We start from the raw sequence: 27,799 nt of genomic DNA on the forward strand, positions 1-27,799 counted from the left end.
GGCCAGGCAACTCTCGCCTATTACCGAGCTTGCGGATGTTAAACTGTCGTGTGCTCACGACAGTATTCCTATGGCGATCATTTAACCTCTTCGATCTTCGATTTATCCACAAACTCGAATCGATAAGTAGGAACGTATAGTTCCTTCCTTTGGTTGTGATAGAAAATGTCGAGCTATTTAATGCATAATACCTAAATCTACAGTATTCACCATTGAAGCGGCTGAGGCAATGAACATTCTGCCGAGGTCTAATTGTTATTGTGCAATTTAGCCGGTTTCACTTACAGAATAATACCTACTTAATATTTAATTTTCTAATAAGCCATTCTACAGACTTTTTCTAAAAAATTAGCCAAAAACCACAGATTTCCTTAGCTCAAAGTTCTAGAACTGCTTCTTCAATCGTTTTTCTGTTTTATTTTTCTTTGCCCGGCCCGATATTCTCTAAGCTTTAAAAAGTTTTTTTTTTCGTTACATAGAATGTTGTATACTAAGTATGTACCTATATTTACATTTTTTATAGTCATTTCTCGTGATTACGACTTTATTTACATTTTTTATAGAGGGTCAACCGAAGTTTATGAATTCAGGTATCAGTAGTTGGTAAATTTATTTACCCCCTTAATTCTTTGCAATTTGGTATTAGACATGTTGCAATTACTACAATCAAAAATATTTACATGTAAAGGAAGAATTTTGTAATATTCTTATATTAATTACTTATCTATGGTTTTTATTCTTTGAGTCCGTTGTTTTCCCACCACGATTTATTATTATTACTCGTTCAGTCGTCAACTTCAGTCGATTTTCGAATTTAGTGTGGTGATAGCTAACTGTGATAAGTGTTCCAAATTTTGTTGTTGGCGGGCAAAATCAATGAACTACATCTATTATTTGTCGACAATCTACCAGAGAGTAAATAGAAGATTATTTTCGGTAACTTTAATCACAAATCAGATGTTTTCACTTGTGCCTTTAATAATACAATGTACCTTAATGTAGGTTAGTGGAAAATATTTGGCAAAAAGCAGCGCAAAAACTGCACGTCCGATTATAAACATCCGCTGCATTGTAGGACTTCGAATTCTTTTGCGGTCATTAATCGTGAGTTGATTTTTTTTTCAAATCGAATATCGGGGATTGTACTTTCACCGATTGTAAATTTGTTGCATCCTTATCCGCTTTGAAGCAGTAACAAGACAGTGGTGGTGGCAGATTTTTTGTCTAATTTATCACATCTCGTATGCAATTAGATCATGATTGCAAAAGAGAATTTTAATTTGGTGTATGAATGGGAGATGAAACCGTTTTGCAAATAAGTATAATATTCGTTGTCGCAAAAAAAATGGTAAAGGGTGTGGATCGTCTATGATAGTTTTTATCTCTAGTTATTAGTTGTCATATTGAACTTGTCGACACTTGAAGCTCATATTGGGTTTGGGAATTACTTAAAGCTGATATCATTTTATAATTAGAATTGCAAAGTTATTGTGTTTTTAAACTGAGATTTAACTTTTTTTTTTAAATTAACCTCATTGTAATAGATGTTAAGTCTATCAACATAGTAATCACATAGGTACAAAGTGTTCTAGGTGCACTATTTATAATATCGCTAAATGGCAGACTAGCAGCATTTTTTTCACAGATCCTGATTAAGTTAACAATAGATCCAACTTTTTAAATATTCATTCATTGTCTTAGGGTAGCCCTAAATTTTGTTTTCTTTCTTTTTTCTTACCGGATTCCTGAATAAAAAATTTCGTACTACTTATTACTATCTCCGAAACTCTTAAGTGCTACCAGGTTGTCATTTTTATGGGAATACAATAAATTATACTTGCGGGATTTTAAAAAATCTTAATTTTTATTTAATTTTTTTTATATCTGCCAAGTTCTATGCTGTTTAAGATACCGAGTATATAGTTTTTTAGATTTCTCGCTAGATTTAGAAGAATTGACGGTGTTCCCTATACCTACCTGACATCCACAATGGATACATTCCGAGAAGAAGTTATCAAGTGCATCAGAGGATGTCTTATTTCAACAAAAGAGATGGTCTCATTGAAACAGTTGAACAGTGAGTATGGTACTAACATGACTCTTACTAACACCTCCCACATCACAAAGCTATGAAACGGTACGGTATGAGTCATCACATTAAGGAAGGGATATACTTGGTTGTACGGCCTTGTTAATATAAAATATAGGAGAAAGGGGATAAAATTATTTTAACGTTTAATATATGAAATATGTAGAATAGTTTATTTTATTTGTATTTAACTGATTCATCTGATGAACATATTTTAGTACCTATTTTTAAAATCAAAATTATTTTATTAGGATTAAGTAATTTCAAATGAAATTTTAAGAAGCACTGGAAGAAGCATTTCCCTACCTTTTTAAATCATCATATTTTTAATCTTATTTTTTAGCAGAATATTACAAGTCGGCTTATAAAAGCTTAACTAAATAATCGCAGTCTACAGTAAAACAGAGGGTACTGCTCCTGCAGTAGATATTGTAATGTTGTTGTAATGTAACCCTTTCAATACTTTTGATTCTTTCTCTTTATAGAAAACTATGTCAGTAAGACTCAACTTTGTGTTTTTTGTTAGAATAAATGAATCTTCTCTTTTGATTGCTTGAATACATTTTTTCCGCAAGTCCTCTGCTTGTGGGAATGAGAAAATTTGCACTATTGGTTCATTCTTATTCGCCTTAAATTTTCCCAGCCAAGTGTTTACCTATAAAAAACACTCAAAAGAAAGCACATATTTTCATCTCACACTCACTCAATTCACTTATCAGGTGTTCAAAAAAACACTTTCATTTTAAAACTTAACCTCGTTATGTAAAATGATAAAAAGTTAATTAACAATATCGATGTTTATAGATGACTATTACACATTGATTGGAGAGAGAATACCATACCAGAAATTAGGTTTTAAGAAATTAGAAGATTTTATTCAATCTTCTAATGAATTGGAACTTACAAAAAGAGGGACGGAGTATTTTGTCTGTGCTGTACCTGATAAGAAATCATCTCACATCATCAAATTGGTGTCGAAGCAGAAAACTAGTAGCAAAAGAAGACTGTGCGTCTTACATTGTGTTAGATGCTTAGATGTTGACAGGTTGCAATTTTAGGCCGACACATAGAGTTCGCTTTCACTTACCTCAACAGCAAGCGCCGAGATTTGCAAATGGCCGTCACCCAACAAGCAACTGGCGGCCGAAATCTAACGCAGGTTTGTGGAACAATTACAAAGAGCCTGCAAGGCCGCGAAGCGTAGCGCATTCCCAATTTATTAATCATAGCTTTAATAAGTCGAATTCGGTAGAGTCAAAGGTAAAAGGGTATTATTTTGGGGTCATCGGGATGAAAGACAGTTTTTCTAGGTGGTGATACCTGATTATTCTTCCCTTAATATTCAAATTAATACTCCAATTTACACCTCGTTCGATAGAGATAGTAAACAACAGGGAGCTAAAAAAGATATCCAGGGTAGGTTGGGCGTATCCAAAGTTAAAGATGTTCACACTTCTAATGATTCCGAGAAAAACAGTAATCAGCAAAGAAAACAGTCAGTGAGCGACGGTATACCTAGCGTTCCAACTACACCCACATTTGAAGAATCATCCCAGCAAGTGGGTTCTGCGAGGCAAAGAATCAGTAGGATGATGTCAGAAATAACTTTGGGAAGGTATGTGATTCATAAAGTTAGTTATTCTGATTATAAATGCGTCTACCCTTTGTATATTTGTAATATATGTTTGCTATTTTTTATTTTCTCGCCCTGGTAAACTTTCAGTTATTGATTACTTGTGCAAATAAAATTTTCAGAAAAAAAAACAAATGGTCTCACATTTAAGTACTACTACTAACATATGCAAGTTTCCTCTTCCATGACAATGCACAAAAGAAAATAATTATCTCAATTGACTGGGATATTAAGTGATATACAAATGGCGCTGGTCCTTACCCTTTAAATAATTTATATTAAAATAATATACTGACCAAAATACAGACAGTGTTGTTTGATTTTTAGATTCCCAGACTAAACATAAACAAGTAATCCAAAAGTATCAAGTAAAATTGAAAGGTTAACCCGATATATTTTTTTTATTATTTATGAACCAGGGATAGTTTCAAGTTTTTAAGTAAAATTTATTAAAGGTTCTATTCAGGTAGCGTGCCGCTGCCCACTGCCCTCCAATTGTTTTTATAGTCTCAGAAACCCTTATTGCTAACATAAACATACTTAGCATATCTCTCGCCATACACTTTGCTACATCATTGGTTTCGCGAAATTATCTTATTCAATTAACACTGATGATGCAGGCAAGCCCGCGAGCAAGGGCGAAACGAATTGCGGCCACACTTTTCAGGCAAATCTCGAGGTTCACCAGTTGGTGGAGCCTGCTGCTGTGCGAAAAATGAAGTTGGCCTTCGCACTTGCTGTAAAAATCAGACACAATCCGATTCGCTTCGAGCCGTGCTTGGAACTGAACGCGCCTTGAGTTTTGATCTATACACATTCGCACTTACTCGCGTGTCTCGACCTGTACAGGCAAGTGTTAGCACTTGCCTGCATGTGTATAGGCCGCTTAAGGGTTTTGTGATAATGATTCGACGACATATTTTACAAGATTGCTCTTAATTTTAATTATTTTTTTGTGATATGTGAATTCTTGGTTATAAACAACATCTTGAGGGATAATGACCCTTAAGCCTTTTTTTACATCTTGCAGTACGTAAAGTGTAAAGGTCTCTATACTTCTCGCAAACTATTTCATGTTTTGTATAGGAACAAACGGTTCTTCCCTTTTTATTTCTTGATCTCGGGTTTTCTGCTAAACTTCCGCCTAAAATATAATAACTCACGGAAGACAAGTCTTTATAATTATTAAATACACAGACTTTGATTTAAATATTTAGATATTATCTCGCTCAAATAAACGATTATGTAAATATCATCCTATAAACAAACACTCAAAAAAAAAGCACACATTTTCGCGAATACTGTTTCTTCCAATTTGTTACTTTTTCAGTATGAAATTCGTGTTCTGGTTCATATTTTTCTAAACGATAAAAGTAACTCACGGAAAACATATAACCTTAAAAGCGACCGGCCTTTATCCTCCTTTTCATCGTAACTCACCCATTGTTTACACTCTCTCATTTCTAGAGGTCGTGTTGCTTGCTGACCAAATTCTTTAGTAATTATCAGATGTTCAACGTTCAGAAATGTCACTAGAATGGAACTATGTTCAGAATTTTTCTGATTTGCTGATTATTTTCAACACTCCCGTCGTAATGCAACTAAGAATGAACATTGGACTCCTCTTGAAAAATACTTGCCGTATTTAAAGTCGCTTAACTTGCTGCAATTTGTTTTTTTTTCCCAAAGTTGCCAAGTGAGAAATGAGCTTAACCGTTAGGAAGGCGTCCCTTAGACATTTCGAGTTTCACTTTTTTATACGCATACTGGCCAATCTTTCGTGATAAGGTGAAAGAGAAAAAAAGCTTAATGCTGTGGCAATAACAAAAGCAGAAAGAGAATGCTTCGTATTTATCTCACTTTTATAGTTTAATGTCGCTTTCATTATTACTTTATAACCACTACAATCATAATAGTTCATTTAAATGAATTTGGTATAAAATATTACTAATATGCCTATTTTGCAGGCATTTCGTCCAAAGGCTGTTAGCGTCGTCGGTAGTTCACTACTTACGCAACATTTTTGTTCTTATATGAATATGTAGTTGCCTTTTTAGGGATAGTGGCAATAGTAGTCCTGTCAGTGACACTTCGCCACCATCTCCATGCAAAGTACCAGAATTTGTGCGTACAGATAACCCGTTTGCTGATCTCGAAGCGTTCGCTGCGTTATATCAATTAGGCGAGGTCGAGGTGCGAGAAGTGAAAATCAAAGGAAACCAGATTATGTTCAGTTGCAAAATTAAGGTCGGTCGCGTTGTTTTCTCTATGCTCTGTCTCTTAATGCGAGAGAGTTATCACATGTAAATTTGCAATGATAGAGATCATTCAATTAGGTGAATAACCTAAAGATTATATCATAAAATTGAGATAAAAATTTTAAAAATTCCGAAGACCTACACACCCCAAATCGTTCCTAAATTATAGGCAGACTAATTTGCATCCTATCACATGTTCGACGCCCTTACAGCATTAGCTGTTTTTTCAGCATATCTATCTAAAATTTTTCCATTTTTAAAGTATTCCAATATATATCCTTGATTTACCCAAGGTTCGTTCAGATAATCGATATTCCTATTTCCGACAAAAAAAAATAAACTAAAAAAAAAGACATGTATACACCAATCAATAAACAAGTCGGATATTTTGGTTTGTACGAGTCTGTTAGAAAATTTAATATTACTTATATAGCTTTCAAAGTTACACTTCCTCAATAACCTTCTCGTCCAGCTCATCTGCACTCAATTCTGCATTTGTTTTTGAAAAAAAAAACGTAAATGAGTCATTATTTTAATGTTACATTTTATATTATAGATACCTTTTGACGCTAACTGGATAATTTCGTCTTCGGTCAAAGATTCGGTTGGAAATAACTTGATCGTCTATTGAAACGTAACTTTCGAAGTCGAAATGTTCAGTCTTATTCCTAATATCTGCTTCAAGGGCTTTCTGGGTGTCGGTATTTTCGGGATCTCCTGAATGTTTTTTTAGCCATTCGGTTAGAGGCAGTTCATCATCAGAGTGAAAATCATCTTCTGCTTCAAAGAATCCTGCATCGTTATAACAGTTTGCAATAGTGTTTTTGCTAACTTCCTGCCAAGCACGGTAAATAAAATTTACAGCATCCAATAAGCTCATTGAACACTCTTGTCCATCATCAATTGCGTCTATCATCTTTATCAACAGATGTTCCTATAGTGACACTTCAGGAAATGGATTATGCCTTGATCCATGGACTGCAGTTTTGAACTGGTATTGGGTGGCATAAAAACCAGTTTGATTTGGTTCAGCGGAACATTGGGATGTGTTGGACAATGATATACTAGAAGAATAATTTTTCTGTTCTTCTTCTTCAATTCTGTATCCCATTGGAGCAGCTCTTCTGTAAGTAAGTCATATGTCATCCATACTTTGTTGTTTGACCTGTACTTCACTGGTAGTGTCTGGTTTTTAAAACATAACACGACGATAACAGCGTTAACAAACAGCTTTCTCTTGTCTGTCCCAGAAATGTTTGCAGTAACCAGAACTGTTATCCGAACCTTGGACAATTTTCCACGTGCACACTTTTCTCCTTGGAATTTCAATGTCTTATCAGGGGTTAGTTTGTAGAAAAGGCCGGTTTTCATCGGCGTTAAAAATATTGTCAATGTCATAATTTTTGCAAAGATCAGGCCAAACCGTTGTAAGTCAGTTATTAACAACATTCATATCAACTGATGACTCACCAACAGTTTTTCCTCCAGAGATACAATTTCTGTTCTTAAAACGCTCAGTTCAACTTCTGGAGCACACAAAATCTCTTCTTTTTTACTTCCCATTTCACTTGCTTTTTGCTGAAGAACTGGACCACTTATGGGAACATTTTCTTTTCTTTTCTGGGTAAACTAATGTAAAAGTCCCTTATTGACGCCTTTATGAGCTGATTTTCCGAGCCTAGAACGATAGAATGCTATACTTTTTATAAAACTTCTGGATTCTTCCTGCTTCGGTTTTTGCTGAGTCGAAGTTGCTGGCGTTTCGCCAATCATCCTGTTGGCTTCTTCAGAGCTTGACTGAAATTGACTCGTATTTTACTCTGTTCCTGCTTATATATTGTTTGAGGTGGGCGCTCCTGAGAGGTATAAACACCGTCTCGGATGACTGATTTCCAAATTAGTGACAGATAATGGAGACAGGTTGCTTTAGGCAAATTCATTTCACGACAAATAGCACTTTGTTTCATACCACTTTTTATTTTTTGTATAACATCGTAATTTTCTTTCAAAGTTAATGCTTTTCTTTTGAACGAAACTTGAAGGTCTGTCATCAATATTCTCCACGAAATCTAAATCACAACACAAAACAAAACAATAACAAAACAAATATGCTATGTATTTTAACCTTTCTCCCGGGAATTACCGGGTGAACCCCCGAAAAAGTTCATTTTATTCTCCCGGGAATAACCGGGGTAACCCCTGAAAAAGTTCGTTAAAAGCGAAAACTGTATCTTAATCTTGGCGAAATTTAGTTCACTGTATCAGTTCACTATAAACAGTAAAAATTTACGTTTCTCTAATGAGACTTTTTGAGTATATTTCAAAAAGTGTTTATTATAACCGAGTGTTCACAATAAACGGGTTTACTATATCCGAACTCCACTGTATTTCTGCAACTCCGAATGTTGATTTTTGGGGGCGAAGAGCTTTGAACACATTCAAAATAATTTTCTCATTTTTTGAAAGCGCAGTTTTACTAGCAACAAATTCAGAAATACTGAAACAAACATTCACAACAACTGCCGGAAAGGAACTTTAATTCTAATTTTTAACACTATCATCATAGATCCAATCATACACTAATAGAATGTAGCCAAGACCACTAAGCTTGACAGTTCAATAATGATTTATAACTCTCTCGGATTAAGACACAGAGTATGGCTTTGCCGTAACGTTTGATATTTTAGATTGGAAAGCATACTTACAGCAGTTATCCGAAGGACTTTTCGAATGAAAAGGGCGCGAAGAACTTTTGCTGTGAAGTAGCGCTGAGCGACCTGTTGCCTAAATATCACAGGCGGAAGTCGTTGCTTATATCGTGCGAGGTGGACGTGCTGGAACGGATACCGCCTATTCTTGAGAAACACAATAACGGCATCTGGGCGAAGCAACTGAAGCTCGACTACGCCGATCGATATAAGGAGCAGTTACCAGACGATTGGTTGCAGATAGTCGACTCGAGTCCGTTGGTACAGATTGAGGCAGTCTCAGACGACCACATCCTGCAGTACTGCAAATCCGGTGTCGTAAGTAGCCCGTACAGTCCGAATGAAAGCTTAAACTTCAGTTAAAATTCGAAGCAACTGACGTTTAAGGTTTCGATATATTTTTTAGGTTTCTGGCTGTAATATAACCACATATGGGGGAGTGGGTTTGCCGCATAAGGTTTGATATTAACTGGGGGATCAAGTTACTGCACCCGAGCTTTCTGTTGCTAGATTTGGCATAGTCCACTGTATAAATAAAAATATCTTAATCTAGACTAGATTTTACTTGAAATGATGTTCGCATGGCTTGCATGGTTACTGCAACAAAAAAGGTTGGTCTCACGCATCATTTTTCGCATTGTTTATTTGTAAATTTTCAAAAGTTTAATGTTTATCCTTGTTTGTTTTTTCTTCAGGTTCTTTCAATAGGTATCCAGATAACCTGGCTTTATTCCACCTGGAACCGCATCTTAAAATTCACTTCCCTCTATTTCTGAGGCCGTTTTTAAAAGTGTGTTTCTTTCATTTGCATTTTAAGTAAATGTTTTGGTTAGTAAGAATGTTAATGTGCCTCCCATCAGTATTTGTTTTGGTTGTTCACTCCACCTAATAGTACATTTTTTGCGTAATCAGGAATTATCCATCGTTAAAGTTATGTGATGCTGCTGGGCGTCTATTTCACTTTGGTAATTTGTTTTAAAACACTTCAAGTCAGTGAAAATTCTATTTCCAATGCTGGTCCATCCCTTATAGCCATCATTTTACGCTTATGTTGATTTATAGCATCATTGTCGGATACTTGAGTAGTTCAAATGTACTTTATAATTTCTGGCCAAGGTAGGCTGGACCTCAGCCCCAGCGAGACGTCTCAACCTTCGCTTTTCACTTGTTGGTGTTTAAATGAGAAATATGAACATCCCTAAATTTTTGTTAGTAAATTTGATTAATGGTAATGAAGATGTAGTCGGAATGTTGCTCTTTTTCTGTCACTAGTACTGCATGTTACAGGGGGTTACTATTCATATTTGTGGCCTGATATTGGTTTTACTGTTTTGCAAAATATTCTCGATGATAACGTGTTTTTACCAATTTTCGAAGCACTTTCCATTCGGGTTGGCCACACAATTTATTTTTGATATGCGGGAATAAAAATGATTGGGCGCCAAAATCGGTGCTGCATCGCGGATAACGCATAATTCCTCTGACGCAATGCCATTTGGCCGTATGTTTGTCAAAATGTGTCATTATGTGTCATCCAACGCAAAAACAATCTTCAAAGATACCTCTATCTCAACATATGTCACATGTCGATCTTACTTTATGGGTCCTTCGTGCGACCAATATTGAATTGCAGTGCCATAGGATGGCTTTATCAGTGTGTAAAGAATTCAATTGTTCGGTGCACACTTATTTTGATAATCCTTATAAAAAATTATGAAAAATAATAGTACCAGTTAATTCCTGAAGAAGGTTACGGTTAAAAAGGTCGAATGTTTGATTGGAAGCGTCAAATGACGTCTGACATGAATCACCATTAAAATAGGCCAGAAACATAGGTAGCAACCCTCGTATACGAAATATCTCGCCGTCGCCTAATCTTTCATCTGCATCCCGCTTGGCACTAATGCAGCTAAATGGTGGTTCGGTTTTTCTCTAAAAACATAGGCGTTACAGAAGGGACAGAGACGAGGCATCGGCATGACCATTTACAACGTTTCGGTTCCGTCGAAAACGGTAGAATTCGGCGAGGACGGAAAGTTGATCGGCCAGATCACTTACGTAATGTCGGCGAATGAGATTTGGTGTCAGCAAATTCAAACCAAGGAATTCGTACGTATTATCCTTGTTTTTTTTTTGTTTCCTTTTCTTTTAAACCTTGCCGATATATAGGAGCAGTATTTGGGGATGATGGGCCGCATGGAGCTGTACTACAGCAGCCGCGAGGACAATTTGAAGGCTTTCAACATTGTGGCGTCGGGTTATTACGTCGCGAAAGTCGACGGTTGCTATTTCAGAGTCAGAGCGGTTAGCGTGACGGATAACGAAGTGAACTGTTTCTGTATCGACTACGGGGACGAGGTGATGGTCCACAAGACCGATATATTCGAGTTGAAGAGGGAATACGCGACCACGCAGGCGCAGGTAACCGCTAATTTACTATTCAAGGATAGAGTTTGAAGAATCTCAGGTGTTTCTGTAACAACTGTAATTTATTCTTAATTGCTTCAGGCTTTCTCCCAAAATTGCAGGCTTCATCAGGAAGACTAAAAAATAAAAAAAAACATTACATCGAAAGCAAACGAAATTTGAATGCAATACTAACTAACAAAACGCTATCTTATCAAATATGCAATTATGATTAGTAAAATTTTTTTTGTGCCAGTTACAGAATAGGCAGATAATAGATCGCTTATCCCCAGCATTTTCTTAATATTAATCATAAAGGATGGCACCAATAATTATTAGACTTGGTGGTAGTGACAATACCAACCCAAAAACCTACTAAGGCGCCAATTTTAAAATTAATAAAGTGATGTTTTTACCCACAGGGTGGCTATAACAAAACCACTAAAATAGAGGTTGGTAAAAATCCTATAATTTACTTACATTTTCACTCGACAAATACGTATAAAGTACTTGTACACTTTTTTTCACCGTTGGACGTGTTCATTTTTTGATCTCATTGTTACAGTGTATATGCCTAAAATGACCCAATATTTGAACATGACTGCAAAAAACAAACCTGCACCCGCAATAGTCCTACTACATATTTTCGAATTGACTTTGCCGTTTCTTTTCTCATTATAGTTTTCAATTTTTAACACACATATATGAACCTTTTGAATCTTAGTAGCCTGCAAACTGCAAAGGGATGCATTTTATTATCCTGTTTATTTCTAGTTTGGTGGACATGATCCAAATAGATATGAGTATGTGGATGGATATGAATGTACTGACAAACTGCTTAATAAAATAGGAAGTGAGCGAAGTGATTATTTATATTTGTAATAATGTATCTTTGTATTAAGATTAACTTAATTTAATTTAATTAATATAAACGGTATCTTATCGTCATACGAACTTGCCACACACCTTACGATAGATCTACCAAAGATTTGCAGACTTTATTAAGAACTTAAGTACTCTATAACAATGTTAACGTTGTAAAAGTCACATTCACAGATTCACAATTCACATTCTTGCTTGGGAAATGTGCCCTGCTTGCATTAGTCAGCGAAAAGGCCAAATCATTAGTATTATTAGAGTTAAAAAGTAGCTTATCTGACCATAGTCAATTTTGAACGTATTTTCGAATATTTAATAGTTTTCACTTTGATTTTTTCCGATTGTATCCCGATACAATATCACCGTGTCATCCGCAGTACTTGTCCCTACGAGACCTCTATTGTTACATTATTTTAATTACTTAATAAAAATATTTTTTTTAGTCTTAACAAAGAAAGTAAAAAGGAAACATCCAAAATTAGTGAATAAAAAAAAAAGAAAGTCCAGTGACGGACCTGAAACCTACAATAGGAAAAATATTGATTCTATCTCTTAGGCCTCGTTAACTTGTTTCACTTTATTTACAAAATTACCAATTAATTTTTATTTCTTGCTTTCGTTGATTATTTTCTATTGCATCATTGTGGGGAGCTCATTCTTTTAATTAACTAGGGAAGTGCTAGTCTCTCGGTGAAATATTATTCGCTAAAGGAATAATGTTTTTTCTTTTTCGCGCATTTTAGGCCTTTGTATGTCGTCTAGCTGGGTTAGAAGAATTATACGAGATTTCTGTAAACTCCGAACTTCTGGCCGATCTCGTTAACATGCAGGTTATTTTAGAACTAGCCGAGGCGTGTTCTGGTAAATAAGTAGACGTGTTTCGACATATTTGTGATTTTCCAAACGCGTTCGTTATTTTTGCAGACAGAGAAAATGTTATTCCTGTGGTAATGTATGAAGTTGAAACTGGTAATTTTATCAGTGGAAATTTGATACCGAAACTGACAATGGAATCTGCCTTGCCGGTCCTTCACAAGGTGATTTGGTTTTAACACAATTTTGTGTTTGTTTGATGGCAGACGCTTTTAATATTTTAGGAAGGGATAACCGAAGTGTACGTCTCTCACATTGAAAGCCACGATGAAATTTACGTGCAAACGCAAAATTACGGCTTTGAACATTTTAACAAAATAAGGGAAGCCCTTGAAACTGATATTAGCACTCGAATTGGAGATAGGCTAGAACCCGTCACTCAAATCAATAGCAATAATAAGCTTTATTTTGCGAGATCCAAGTCCGATGGGTAAGTTTATATTATCGACTCACAAATAAATTAATATACAAAACCTACTGTGAAATAAACCTGTGGTTGCACAAGTTGCCAGTTGTGTTTTTGCCTATGGAAAGATTTCGCCAGCACTTGCATTCTTATAATTGTGTTATTTATGTGGTGTAATAAAAGTAGGAAGGATTGGTTAGTAGCCAACAAATAGAGAAAAAAAGACTAATTTCTTCACTCGCAACGGTATAGGTATCGGTAGAATCAGAAAATTATTATTTAGTTTATTTCAAATTTAGTTAAGTTTTTGTATTATGGCGCAAGGTCTACGTGAAATGCTTATTACTTTACGCGGCACAAAACTTCAAACACTTTTAGAACTAAAATATTTTATATTAAATGAATTAACTAATTAAATTAAAAAAATATATATTTTTTGGGAGTTTGATCTTAAATTTTAAAAAATAGTGCTATAATTTTAAATGATGACCAACAAAGCTTGTCATTTCCTAGTGATTTTCTTTCTACATATCTAACTTATTTTGCAGTGAGCGGAGGCAGGCTATCCTTAAAATTTCCAATACGCTTCAATACAATTCAAATTAACGCAGAAATCTCTTAAAAACGCAAACAAATACAAATAAAATCACTGCAATTCAATGAGACATCTGGTGAAGGAAATGTTAAACTACTTCGTCGGGAATGATGGCATTATTTGCATATGAGTTTCAGATAATCTAGTGGCCCTACTACGGTAATCGGATCTTTTGCGCATGCGTCACCCCCCAACTGTCTGAGTTGCTACATTGCCGTAATTTTTCTGGAAAATTGATTAATTTTTATAAGAACGCAACATCGATCTTTGAAATCCGAACATAATTTGCAACGTCGAGATTAGTAATTATGATTTCCGCAAAACACTCAGTGCCCTGTGCCATTGTTGTTTTCATTTTGGGTGTCAATATCTCCGTACCGTACTAACAAACTTTTATAATTTGTGCTTTAAATACTTTGTTCTTTTACGAACTTACAGCAAATGTGACAAATATGAGGACCTAATAGGATCTAGGATCTTAGAGAAACAGTGATTCCTATATATTTTATATTTAACAAACTGGAAAATAGACTTACAGAAATTACTAAACAGAATTCCCTACACTTTTAGGTACACTTAAGTAATTACGAAGAATGTTTTTTGAAATAGGTTTTAGTGTAAATATAAGAAAACAATTAAGTTAAATTTTTAGATGTTTCTTGTTCGATATCTAGCATCTTAAATAGGTTGAATCTATGAGTTTATGAAATCTAATGCTTTGCGCCGATTTACAAGCAAAATAAAATCATCAAAAATAGCTTACATCAAAAAATACATGTAGAAATTGCATCGTATGTACAAGACTTAAAGAACAAAAACGCCAAATTAATTACGGAATTATACTAACGCTGACGCGGGTGTTGCAATTCTACATTGCTTTTCCACATCTTAACTCCTTTTTTCCCTTAAAATTTAATAGGATTTCGACATATTTTTGTTGAAAGGAGCTAGGTCTTACGGGTCCAACGTCAGAATTTGCCATTAGAGCTGCCATTGGTTAAAAATGGTTTAAACACAACACAAATTGTTCAGTTGGCGGATGTCACTTAAGAGATATTTTATCCTGATAGCTTTTAACTGCAGCAATAAATTTTCGAATTTCCCTCAAACTAGCTTTACAATTGCAAGCAACGCGATTGATGCGGCTTGGGTTTCTACAATATTTATTTGGGTCGTTAATTTAATGAGAAGTGCTTTTAATTTTTGAATTGTCGGTCGTTGCAGTAATAACGCCACGTCTTCTACAAAACAATTACAATTTAGATACGATAAAATGGATTTCATCCCAAGATTTTTTTTTGCGTCAATTGCCATAAACCACACGCCACAAAAACCGTTTGCTCTTCAAAGCTCGTTTCTGATTATCGGGGTTCAAAGAAATCCCAAGCCGTTGTTACATAAAAACTAACACCGCTGAACATTTTTCACACCTTTAGTTTGGTCACCTGTAATAATCGAAACGAAACCAAGCCAATTACAAAATACCACTTGTAAACGTATAATTCTTAATTGTTATGAAAAAATTTTCCTAACGTTCGGGAAGTTAGCTATTTGGCAGCGATTCACAGGAGAGGCATTTGCATACAGTCGGTGATTCCTAAACTGCTAGATAAGTTATTTTGTGAGAGACTTTCGTAGCATTGCAGGGGAATTCTGACTCATTAACAGCATGAATTTGTACAGGGTAGATCTACCGTAACAAATTTACTCACCTAACAATAATTTTTATTCGCCTCTGAGGGGTTTGGTCAAGTGGAGGTCATGTGCGTGCATCTTATCTCTAAGCTTACAGCTATGGGCCTGGGGGCTGGGCTGGTGCGGTGGATTCAGTGCATGCTTCCTGTCTGGTCATATTCAGTTAGTTCATATTAATAATGTGTCGTGTAAAATTAATATTTTTTCGGGAATCCCCCAAGATTCTCACACTGGACCCATCCTTTTTAACTTCTTTATAAATGAAATTGTTAGTGAAGTTTCGGAATCGCAGTGTCTTTTGTTTGCGGATAATTTGAAGATATTGGGGAGGGTTGGATCGCGCAAGAATGTTCTACTGCTTCATAGGGACGTGGACAGTTTTTGCATGTGGTCTAATATTAATAGTCTTGCCGTCAATGTAAAAAATGCTGTAATATTAGCTTTAGTCGTTCGTTGAGTGTGGTCACTAGTATTAAAGACTTGGGTGTTTTCTTGGATTCTAAACTTAGGTTTGTGACATATTTTGCGGAAGTGGTAAACAGGTCTGTGCGACTCCTTGGGTTTGTTGTACGCAATAGTGACCAACTTATGCATCTGTGGTATGGTCTCCATGGTGCTATGTAGCTAACATCGAAGCCGTCGAGAAAGTATTTTTAAGATCTTTGGCTTCAAAGGGGCATATCAATATCTATAATGGGTGTCAGATCAACTACAGTATTATAACTAAGGCCTTCAATATTGATACTCTTCCAACCATATTACAGAAGCTGAGATAACTCAAAGTTCCACATTACCATTGTGCAAATTATGGAGTTTATTCACCCCTGCAACTGTTCAACGCTTGATCCTTTTGTCGGCCGTCTCCGCTAATTTCGCTCTGATGTGTTACGTTTGAGTGCTGCTAGTTAATTCTGTTTATAGTTTTTTGTTCTTGTTTGATTCTGGTTGTTATACTGCTGTCATTCTTTTTCTAAATTGGTTAAACCATAACTAAATAAATAAATAATAAAATTCTTTCTCCACTAAACATGTAGTTGAAATGTACAAGCGATTTCAGACACTGGTACCGGATAAAACTGATCGACTGGTCGCCTCGAGGCGACTTTGCGAAGATCCATTACATCGATCGGGGGGACGCCGACATTATCCAAGTCGCTGTCGAGAAGCTGTACCCACTCGACAGACTTAGCGACGTTTTGTGCCAGTACCCGCCGCAAGCGGTCCGGGTTCGAATGGTGCTAGAGGAGGTTCCGGATGATTTCGCGGAACTCGCCGGGAAGCACATGCCTCCCGACCAAGCCATTCTACTGAAGGTGCTCGGCGAAGACGATGTGCCTCCCGTCGAATTCTTCAAGAGGAGCGAGGACGGAGGACTGTTTTGCATCAATAAGTCAATCGCTATGGATATGGAACTGAGGTTTGGCCAAGTATAATTTAATTCGCAAAAAGAGGGGATGTAACCGTTAGAAAGTAGAGTAATTCCGCAAAAAGGTAATTAACATATTTAATCAGATATACAAAACAAAGCAGGTAATAGAATACCACTGGGACGTATTCGGGGGTTTATATTATTTATAATATTTCTGCATCATCTTAGTATAATTGCAAATAATTTCAAATCTTGTCGTGTCTGCATAACAACCAATGCAGAAAATGTTTTTGATTTTGGCAGGCAGTTAGTTTTTGAATGAGGATAAAACTGTATTGTACCGAGTGTAATAAAAATAACACAACATTTTTAGGCATTACTGTCGGAAGATTTTTTTTTGTCATGGCAAGGTTAATTCACCATTGATGATTGAAAAAGAGTAGTATTTAAGAATATAAATCCAAAACACCTTTAATATGTAAATCGTTGGATTAGGTAGTTTATAGTATTTGTGATTTAAAAATGAATAATGAGGGTTATGTCAGAGAGTATTTAAGAAACTAGGTCTGGAAGTGTTTGTTAAAATGTTCAAGAAACGGCTTAAAAAAAAAAAAAAAACGATTTTGTTAAAATTTGTCATAAAGGTTAAAGCAGTGGCGCCCCGGAAGGTTCCTTGATGAATAGAGAGGTACCACACTGATTTTTAATTAAAGGACAACCTTTTTCACCGTTTGCGTGTCTTGCTTCATTTTAAAGCCAAAAAATAAAAATAGTTTTGACCTTTTGATAAACTTTGTTTAAAAAATTAACAGTAAAGAAAACAATTTGAAAATGACCATCATCAGCTTCATTGCAGGCATGTACTGTCGTCATTTTAATTTATCCATTTGTTATTTTTTGTAAATGCATTCAATTATTGAACAAAGTACAAAATGATAGATTTTTTTTTTCAGGAAGGAAGATTCTAAATCGAAAATGAAAATTAGTCAATTCAAATCGAGTAAGTAGGTCAAACGTTTTTGTTTTATCGTTTCAATTGACGTTTTAGAGTGCGTGCCATCTGCCGGTACATTGGCGGCTCCGGCACTGACCCAAGTGGGTGAGTTATTCGAGGTGCACATTCCCATCGCGGTGAACCCATACAACTTCTTCATCCAGCCGCTGGCATCCAAAAATCAGCTTGATGAAATGATGGTGAAACTGCAAAAGAAGTACAATAGTGCCAAGCACGCGAGGCTGTCAGCGGAGGAGATCGTACCTGGACAGATATATGCTTCCAGGCACGAGGACGACGTTTGGTACAGGTACTACATAAGTCTTGTAGTTTTCTAACTACAAATTGTATTTGAAAAATGTGATTTTCTTTTTAGGACCAGCGTCATCAAAGTGATACACGCGCGCTCAATATCAGTATTTTTCTGTGATTTTGGTTACTATAGGAATCTCGTGGTCGAGCAACTTGTACCATTGGATGAAGAGTTTCTAGAGTTACCTTACCAAGCTTTAAAGGCGAAATTATCAAGTAACTTTTTGTCCTCTACATTGATTTTATAGCTGCAAATATTAAGTTTGATTTTTTGTAGATATAAAACCAAAGCAAAACAAATGGACGATGGAAGACTGTGAAGTATTTAAAATGTTAGTTGAGAAAAAGGATCTGTATTCGTTGCTAATCAAAATTGAAAAAGATGTTTTGTACGAGAGCGATTTTGTGTTGGAACTAGTTCTTATTGATACTAAAACAGAAGAAGATGTTTATATTGATAAGGAGTTGGTGAGGCAAAATATAGCCGTCAAAGTTTAATGTTACATGTTTAACAAGTATATGTTATTGCTTTGTTCCATAATGGCAACCAAATACAATTTTGTTATTACTTTTAGATAAGAGCATAATTATTTTGTTGTTAAAAACACTAGTTCTTAAGATACCTAGTGATTTTTTAAAGCCGGATTAATATTGTTTTTTTTTTGTATGTTTTTGTATTAAACTAAAATAAACTACTTTGTTTTAATTTTTTTAATTCTTTTATTATTAAATTCACGCTTTCGGCAACAGGATTTTCTATGTGGGAAGGATAAGTTTGGGAATTGTTTACCTGTAAAAATGGAGGTAATCTATTCCAACTACACTAATCAAGGAAACACCATTGCGTGAAAGGTAAAGAAGAGTAAAAAGCAAATTATCATTAACAGCTCTCATGTCAAATTTTTAACATATATTTTTATTGGAAGGTACCAAAGATGGTGTCATCAAAATATTTATTTGTTAACATCTTATTTTACATCCGTAAATCTTCAGATTAATCAGATAAAACACTTTTGCAGTTATCTAGAAATTGTGAACCAAAAAATTTAAGGACATACTGCTTGAACTAACAGCTTTTAAATGTATACTTTTGTCACATCTGTGATATGTCTAAAAAATAAATTTGTTTTGCAGTTCTGTTTTATAAAAAAAATATTTGTAGATTAATTACAGGTTCGTACATTGCAACTGGAAAATGAAGGTCAATATCTGTTCATTTTGTTTTAGGATTTTAGTATTAGAAAAAATCTTTAAGGAGTCTTAAACTTAACAATCTAAACACCATATAGAGTCACCAGAATCAGTAATAAATTTCTGACCTTTTTTATTACATTAGTGGAAGTCCACAACTTTGTGCAAGATATCACCACATTTGGCTTCAATTTTGATTTGAACACAATCATCAGCCCTAGTGGGTCCAATGTTCACTATTGCCATGTTTTTCTTCTCTTCAAGAGCCTGCAAAACTATCCTGTAACCAGAAAAAGTAGATAAACTTGATCCCAGCACCAATAGAGAGTCACTGTGGGCAACTTTGTATCTTATCAAGTCAACCCGAGACTTTGGCACATTGTCACCAAAAAATATAATATCTGGTTTGAGGATTCCACCACAAAGTTCACACATAGGCGGAATAAATGTTTTAACAAACATTTCGGGTATTTCAACGTCTCCATCAGGCCTTATCATTTTGGAAATATTTTTAACTTTTCCATTTACCTTCAGTAATTTTTCTTGAATGTAATGACGGCTGAATAAAGATCCACACTTTAAACACAGCACTCGAAAACCACTACCATGTAACTCAATTACATTTTCACTACCAGCTTTAAAATGTAAGTTATCTACATTTTGAGTAACCACTACTGATATTTTGCCACTTTGCATTTCCAAATCTTTTAGAGTGTAGTGTACAATGTTCGGTACACACCTGGAGAACCGGTCCCAACCCACAAAATTCCTTGCCCAATATCCTTGCCTAATTACGTCTGATTTTAAAAACTCTTGGTGAGTTATTGGTTTATGATTTGTTCTCGCATAGAGACCAACATCCTTAGAACGATAGTCAGGTATACCTGGAAACCATAAAAAATATTTATCGTCAATCGTCAACAACTTCGAATAAAACCTGATTCTGTAGAGATACCCGCACCAGTAAGAACTAAAAGCTTTTGGGAACTTGATATAAAACTCTTTAATTTTTCTATGTCCGCGTAATTAACGGGTTTGTGATTGGGTACAAATTGGGAAAAATTTTTCTTAAGCACCATATTGCAGCAGTTAGCTTTAAAAATATGATTTAATAACTCTTAATCAGTTTTTCAGGTTATATGCATAATTAAAATATTACTTAGTTGCACAACTATCAAATTTCTTTCCAGCTAATCGTCTTCTGTAAGGTGTTATGATTTAGTAATCGCATTGTTTCACATTTTCACAGTTTGCGGCGGGTGATGATTAGTAATATCTAAATAGAAAACTGTTCATGCTGCTGGAAGATGCTGAAATGAACTCTCACATATCTCACTGGAAAAACAAGATTATGAGTTGAAGAAAATATGACACAAGAAGATAAGAATGGAAAATTACTTTTTCTTTCCTCAGTGGTTAAGCCTATACGATACGCTTGCGGATTTTGAAAGTACCGATATAACTATCAATCTAACCAACACTCGATTAGTAAAACGAGGCTTATACTATCGATAATCTTTCGCCATTCACCCGTTGCCGATAGTATTTCTAGTATTAGTTAAACTTCGTTTAAAGGAAGTTAAAAAACTAAAATTGTTATCGTGGTTGTGTAGATTCTTATTAATATATATGGTATACTAGTTTACATCAACTTTAATTTATTAGTTTATGCGAACTAAAATTTTAGTCAGACTTCGAATGAAACATAAAAGTTTAATTTTGGTGGTTACTTAGTTGAAATTGATAAAGTCATTTCTGACAATCTATATATCCGCCTGTCTGGTAAATTTACTTGAAAATCGCAGTTTTGTTGCATAGTTTTCTGGAAATCGGACATCCCAGATCATGAAAATTGTTTGTTGGATTTAAAGCTTATGCTATGAATCCGCGCCGTTCTTTTTCACCGAACGCCACTTTTTGACTCACCGCGCATTCTCCAACATAATCTGAAACATGGCCGGCCGAAGCGGTTATGACGATCGAGACAACAGGTACAAATTTTATATTTTTACACAGCTGAGGACATTAGGAGTTGCCCTTTGAAAACTAGTTAAGGTCATTGCTCTGGGGCTTTGATATTACGATTTCTGAGGTTGTACACACATGCTTAATTGGGGGCCTTTTTTTTAGGGATTACGGCGGCGGAGCCCGCAGGGGCGGTAGAAAACCGCTGCCCACTGAGCCCCCTTTTACAGCTTACGTCGGGAATTTGCCCAGCGGCGTCGTCCAAGGCGATGTCAATTCAATGTTCAATTCTTTGAATATTAAGAATATCAGGCTCGTCATGGATAAGGAGACTGACAAGTTTAAGGGGTTCTGCTACGTGGAATTCGATTCGCTCGTTGATTTGGAACAAGCTTTGGCTTTAAATGGCGAAATTGAAGTTGAAGGATATGTGGTTAAGATAGATGTTGCTGAAGGTAAGATATATTTGGTTAATGGTTTCTAGTAGTGAAAAGTGGTGGTGGCCTGTTTATTTTTATTGTTCCTACTTGTTATTTGGGTGTGCCTTCAGAATGTTGGTATTTTAGGTAAAAGAAATGATAGAGGTGGCGGTTTTGACCGTGGCCGTGGAGGTGGTCGAGGCCGTTCTGGCGGATTCCGTGGAGGTGACCGACCCCAACACTTTAATGATGGGGAGTTTGACAGAAGAGGGGTCAATTCCGGAACCGGACCAGGGAGGTCTGGTGGGTTTCAGGCAAGTGTTTATGATTTTGGAAAACACATTTTACAGTCAACTAATATTTTGAAAATATATTTTTTAGGATGGTGGTGGAATGAGGGGAGGTCACCGAGGTAATTACGGCTACTTTTCTGGTGAGGAAGGTAACAATTGGAATAAAGGTGCGGGTCCTGGGCCTGCCAGAGGTGGGAGCTTTGGCGGGGGTGGGGCTGGTGGTGGTCCCAGGCAGAGGCAAGATAGGAAAGGATTCGATGATACACCTAACCCTGCTCCTGGTGAGTCCAATTGTTTAGTTTTATATTTCTTTATTAATTTGTGTTTACATAAGATAACAAAAATTGTGATTTGATTAAAAAGGCAAAAACAAAACAAAATAAGACATACTTTTGCAAAATGTTTAATTAAATGTTCCTTTGTGTAAGAACAACCTCATCACCTCCATCAAAAGAGGCTAAACTTCACCCTTAGTCAATTTCAAGTATTATTTATTTTCTTGTCTTAATTTTGTGTTTCTCTATTTCATTTTGTATTTATTTATTTATTTATTGACTAAAAAGACCATTTATTCTTATTAGTATCATTATGTATGCCTATGTGTCTATATCAAATATTTAAACTGTTTAACTGGAAAAGGTTGTCACTTACTGTGTGGTTGGAATGACGAATTAAATTTGAACAAAGAATATGTGGTGGTGTGTGGTTGGAATGACGAATTAAATTTGAACAAAGAATATTGCTCATTTGTCAGAAATCCCACACCTAATTAGAAGTGACATCCAATATTTGGCCGAAAATCCTGCAATCTAATGCAAAATATATTCTTATTTTGCTCCATATACAAATATGTTTCCTTTATCTCCAGGTGTTTTCAAGATTCCAACTGAGAATATGTTATCAAGATATCTTGTATCTCTGTAGTAACATTAAATTTAACTTCAGTATAGAAGCCTAGAAACACAATCAAAAACCTCAACATGAACTCAAAACAATTTCTAAATTATGTGAAAAGCAATTTTTGGTCGTTACTTTTTGTGCACAAGTAGGAATAGTGGCTCTTTTGCAAGTCATTTTCATCAAAATAAATTTATTATAAACAACAATAAAATACAAATTGTCAAATGTCATTTGCTCACACTAGGCACACCCCCTACTCTTGACAAATTTATTGATATTTTTAACTTAGTTTAATTATTACTGTTGCTATTATTATTTATACACTAAGAGTTGGTGTTTCAATTACACAGATTTATTAATGAACTTAATTTGCAAATGAGGTTGTTGACTTGGAATAACCTAAAAAACCTGAAATCGAATTTTCGTCATATAAAAATTTTATATCTCGGTAACGGTAGGTCCTATGGGATCGCCGTTGGTACAGAAATGATCACCGTCGAAAAAAAATATATTTTTTTGTCTGTTCTCCGTTCTCGTTTTTTGGTTTTTCCTGAATAACTTTCGAACCGTTATAGCCACAAAATTGAAATGTGCCTCCTTTTTAACCTTCCACGAGGCACATAAGCTTATAAGAAATGGCCCTGATCCGACGCCGGTATCCATCTTTTTTTCGCGATTTTCGACTGTTTTTTGGACCTTGCCATGAAACACGATAAGTGTTAATGAGTTAGGTGACCTAAATTTGCAGATTTCAACTTCAAATTTAGCAGAGAAGTAAAAGTCCGTGTCCATATTTAAACGGTGGAAATTAGGCGCAATCAAATATTACCAAGTATTTTTTAAAAATGTTTGAAAATTTTTTGTTGGTGATTTTAGCTTCCAGAAAAATGTTTTCCTCCATAGTCGTTTATCCAATTAGCAAAATTCTTTAACCGGCAGACGCAGAAGATCCAGTGCAATAACATCTATTTACTATTATACAGGGTTTTCAAATTATAGACAAAAATCTAAAAGACCTAGAAAATTGTTTATTTACAGAGTAAATTATTAGCCGCAAATCAAAAATCGTAAAAAATATGGCTAATTGGTTCAAACGGTGTCATAGGCCGCATCAAGACTTGCAATTTTTGTATTTGCGGTTTTCGTCTATCCCATACGCTGCTCTGGATATTTGAAAAAATCCATATTGAAATCGCTATTTCGGGGGCTGTCAAGACGCCATGACGTCATTGATTATTACGGCGCACTGCATGATTTCAGAAAAAAACTTATTTTCTCGAAAACCATTACTATTTTCAAAAAATTCTTGAACCAGGACTCGTGGAAAATCCAACCTCTACTTTGAACAATGATTGTATCATATACAAGGTGTGTCGTTTATGGACAAAACATGTAAAATATCCTAAAAAATCCGTTTTTTTGGCTAAATTATTGGCGATAAATGAAAAACCGTTAAAGATGGGATAATTTTATTTGAACAGTATCATAAACCGTGTCGTGAGAGTTTCAGGTTTTGGTCAATTATACAGGGCGCGAGATATTTGGAAAAATGTCATTCGACAATGCTATTATTTGTGCAAATTTCGATATTTACCGATGTTTGCTGCAACTTTGAAGTTCGACGAGATGTGAAGGACATTTTGTACAGGGTGCATGCACAATTAAATTACATCGATTTTTGCGAAAGTTCCATAGTGGTCCACAGGAGCACGATAGAAAAACAATGCGTTCCTTTACCACACAAAACCGCGAAGCTCTTTCCTTTTATAATAAAAAGCTGCTTCGCGCTACGCAGTACGAACTTGCCCCATCCAGCGACGATTTTTCGAAAGCAATCTTGTTATTTATCTAACATTATTAATTATTATTATTATCAATTAATTAAGAGAAATAATAGTATTATACTGAAAATATCCAACACTTTTAACTCAACTCTTATGGAAGCAAAGCTATCTTTATGTAGGGAGGCCCTACACAGCTCTCAGGTGTTAGGTATACTTCCCACATGGCACGATCAAAAGGGTTTTACGCGGTAAACCTATTTTTTCAGTAGTAGCGTTGTTCCCAATATTATGTGGAACGTGAAATTTTCAGTTGGTTGGACCATAGGGAAAGGAACAAAAGGTTGACACCTTCCATATTATTGCTTGTCACAGCGTTTGACGTCACGCCATACTAATATTTTTTTTTAATTTTTATAGAAATGTTTTTCGGAAATAAGCTCCTTTTTATTGAATGAATGACTTTCATTCTATTTTTATGTTTTGACATTTTTGGAAATTGGCATTTTTATTATGTTTTTAATGTATACTAATGCAGTGAAAAATGCCTACTGTACCTTTCTCTCGACTTATGAAAACGCGCAAATATAAACTAACTCCTGAATAGGTATTTTCGCATCTTTTATTTTGGCGTTGTATTACTTTAAAACTTACTTATTTATTAACTTATTAACTTATTACTTATTAACCAATCAAGTAAAGCGTAAACGTTGTTATCAGTAGTAATAGGAAAATAACAAATATTGTGGTTTATAAATTAAAAAAAAATAATGATTTGCTTTTATTTTATTACACTTGAACTGTCTCCTTTGAAATACAGTCGAACTGCGATTTGACACATGAAAATTTCGAGTTATCTAGACTTCAAGTTATCAATAAAAACTACAAATGCATGTACTTTTTTGTTAATGAACATTTATTCATTCATTTTTGATTTTTGAACAAAAAACGAAAATTATGAAATAGTAGTACTTATGTATGTATGTATTTACATAATATATTTACATACATATGTATGTACATATTAAAGTTTCCTTTTTCACTGAAAAAAAGTCATTAATTTGTGACTGACGACCGGATTTCCTATTTTGGTTTTCAACAAAAGCTTTAATTTTATTTAAACAATCATAGAGGGAATCGGTTTTGTATTCACTGGTTTTCAAATAGGAACGCAAGACAATCAACGAATTGTCAACCAACCAACCATTTGAAAGAGATTGCTGAGAATCATCTTCCAATTCCTCCTCCATCATGTTACTTTCGCAGTCATCTTTGATGTTTAATTGTACCGGTTCGGATCTGCAGGACTCGATAATATCTTCACCCGTAGGAAACTCTGAAGTAACAATATCCTCATCCACATGTATAAAATCGTTGATGGTGCTACCTTCTTCTATACCTCTAATGTTTGTTCAAGCTTTAAACTCGATTTCTATTTGGATTTCGTCTTCACTCTTTTCTTTCAGGCGTTCCCTTAGGAAAATCAAGGGAATCTCATCTTCTTCCTCCCATTCAGAATACTGACCAAAACCGGCTTTTTTTAAAAGAATTGGAAATTGTTTCAGGCTTAACTTCCACTTCTTTTATAACCTTGAATTTTTGATCAACAGACCAATTTGGGTCGACTTATCAAAATTTCGAGTTATCGAAGTTCGACTGTACTGTTACTAAACATATTTGAGTCGGCTATTTAAAGGTAAATTTTTGTAATAGTTTAGTTTTCGATTTTTCGAAAATACAAAATATTGAAACGCGAATGTGCAGTTTGGCGATAATGAGAAGCTAGGGTTGCTGCTGCTGTTTTAAATAGAAGAAACCCACACTTAACCTTACCTTTTAAAGTAAGGTCAACAAAGAAGAACACGCAAAAACTAAAAATGTTGGATAAAGTGACACCAGGATAAAATTTCATAAGAGGTGTAAGAAGTCCCTCTATGATTGTAGAAAATTTGTTCGAGAACCTTTTACACTGTAAAAGACGTGACGAAATCATTGCGTCACCTATCCTCGTCATTGCTTTATTGGTAAAAACTTATTCTCTGCATGTGGAAATGATTTTGTTTTTATTTTTGGACTAGACGAAAATAACAAAGACTTAATTTTTTAGACACGTCGGGAAGGCCAAGACTAAAGCTTCTGCCTCGTACCGTCAAAGATCCCGTCAACGCGTTAGCGGAATCGACTCGGAACGTGGCGATCTTCGGAGGCGCCAAGCCACGCGAAGAAAACCTGGCGGACCTGAGGGAATGAGAGAGAGAAACATTTAAAAATAATTAACTATAGTTTTTGGGTATGTAATTAAGTGACGTAAATTTTTGTTTTACGTTTTCTTTGGCTAATAACGAAACGGAGGCGGATCGGGTATCCCCCCCGCACCTTACATCGTTTCTTTATTTTTTTTCCGTTTGGGTTCGTAATAATAACATTCTGCCCTTTCTTTTTGCGTACGTTTATTTCACAACAGTCGTTATTTTAAGTAATTTATTTTTTAATTCGTGCATGTAAGGCGAGAAGATGGCGGCGAGATGATATATTTTAAATATTGATTCATATTATACTCTTGTCTAAAGTTATTGTTGATCGAAGTGTTTTTCCCGAAATACTTTGTTTCAAAAGTAGTACGTTTTATTTATTATTATTTTTATTTTAAAGAAATCCCAATTTTGTAGAATGTTATTTTGGCCAACGCACGGAACCAGCCTAAGCAATAATGAAATTGTTGAGACTGGTTTCGTGTCATTTCCCTTTTGTGCAAAAAAAAATGTGGAAGTACGTTTTTTGTATAATATTTATAAATAATGTTTAGCGAGTTTTTTTTTTTCTTTGTACAGTTATTCTCTGGTACGCAATAACTACTCTACTGTTTGTTGTTTGTTATTATTCATAATGGTAGAAAGACGGTGTTTTTCCTCCCTCTCTTTGATTTTTCCAATATTATAAACGATATCGAGAGGCTTTTTAATCTATGCATTTTTAAAAGTACAATTTTGACTTTGCGAACCGTAAACTCTTTCGAAAACAAAAAGCGGACCG

The 27,799-nt window shown here is 35.1% G+C and overlaps 3 protein-coding genes across 8 annotated transcripts; 2 read left to right on the top strand and 1 right to left on the bottom strand.

Annotated features, from left to right (window-relative positions):
- The first annotated feature begins 762 nt into the window (after window positions 1–762).
- On the top strand, window positions 763–18,923 carry LOC132705817 (tudor domain-containing protein 7A-like). 6 transcript variants are annotated; one of them, XM_060676716.1, is made up of 19 exons: window positions 764–936; window positions 1,003–1,104; window positions 1,926–2,077; window positions 2,894–3,095; window positions 3,148–3,349; window positions 3,400–3,704; window positions 5,780–5,969; window positions 8,668–9,006; window positions 9,095–9,145; window positions 10,642–10,797; window positions 10,858–11,109; window positions 12,717–12,834; window positions 12,898–13,010; window positions 13,071–13,276; window positions 16,600–16,959; window positions 17,865–17,911; window positions 17,960–18,215; window positions 18,282–18,433; window positions 18,495–18,923. In XM_060676716.1, the coding sequence occupies exons 3-19, from the start codon at window positions 1,990–1,992 to the stop codon at window positions 18,713–18,715; spliced, it is 3,258 nt and encodes a 1,085-aa protein (XP_060532699.1). In that variant the 5' UTR covers window positions 764–936; window positions 1,003–1,104; window positions 1,926–1,989; the 3' UTR covers window positions 18,716–18,923. The 6 variants fall into 6 exon arrangements, with proteins under 6 accessions (XP_060532702.1, XP_060532699.1, XP_060532698.1 ...); XM_060676715.1 differs by having other exon boundaries at window positions 1,932–2,077; XM_060676713.1 differs by lacking the exon at window positions 9,095–9,145 and having other exon boundaries at window positions 1,924–2,077; window positions 10,633–10,797.
- A 37-nt stretch (window positions 18,924–18,960) lies between these two features.
- On the bottom strand, window positions 18,961–20,929 carry LOC132705818 (NAD-dependent protein deacylase Sirt4). Its single transcript, XM_060676720.1, has 3 exons — window positions 20,807–20,929; window positions 20,346–20,743; window positions 18,961–20,292 (listed from the first exon to the last, which is right to left on the bottom strand). The coding sequence occupies exons 2-3, from the start codon at window positions 20,485–20,487 to the stop codon at window positions 19,550–19,552; spliced, it is 885 nt and encodes a 294-aa protein (XP_060532703.1). The 5' UTR covers window positions 20,488–20,743; window positions 20,807–20,929; the 3' UTR covers window positions 18,961–19,549.
- Window positions 20,930–21,178: 249 nt separating this feature from the next.
- LOC132706011 (eukaryotic translation initiation factor 4H) lies at window positions 21,179–27,567 on the top strand. The gene is made up of 5 exons (XM_060677043.1): window positions 21,179–21,399; window positions 21,539–21,828; window positions 21,940–22,106; window positions 22,174–22,366; window positions 26,874–27,567. Exons 1-5 carry the CDS (start codon window positions 21,362–21,364, stop codon window positions 27,014–27,016), a joined length of 831 nt encoding a protein of 276 aa, XP_060533026.1. The 5' UTR covers window positions 21,179–21,361; the 3' UTR covers window positions 27,017–27,567.
- Window positions 27,568–27,799: the final 232 nt, after the last annotated feature.

The sequence above is a fragment of the Cylas formicarius genome, unplaced genomic scaffold (assembly GCF_029955315.1).
Source record: "Cylas formicarius isolate icCylForm1 unplaced genomic scaffold, icCylForm1.1 PGA_scaffold_8__14_contigs__length_24414737, whole genome shotgun sequence".
NCBI classification, from domain to species: domain Eukaryota; kingdom Metazoa; phylum Arthropoda; class Insecta; order Coleoptera; family Brentidae; genus Cylas; species Cylas formicarius.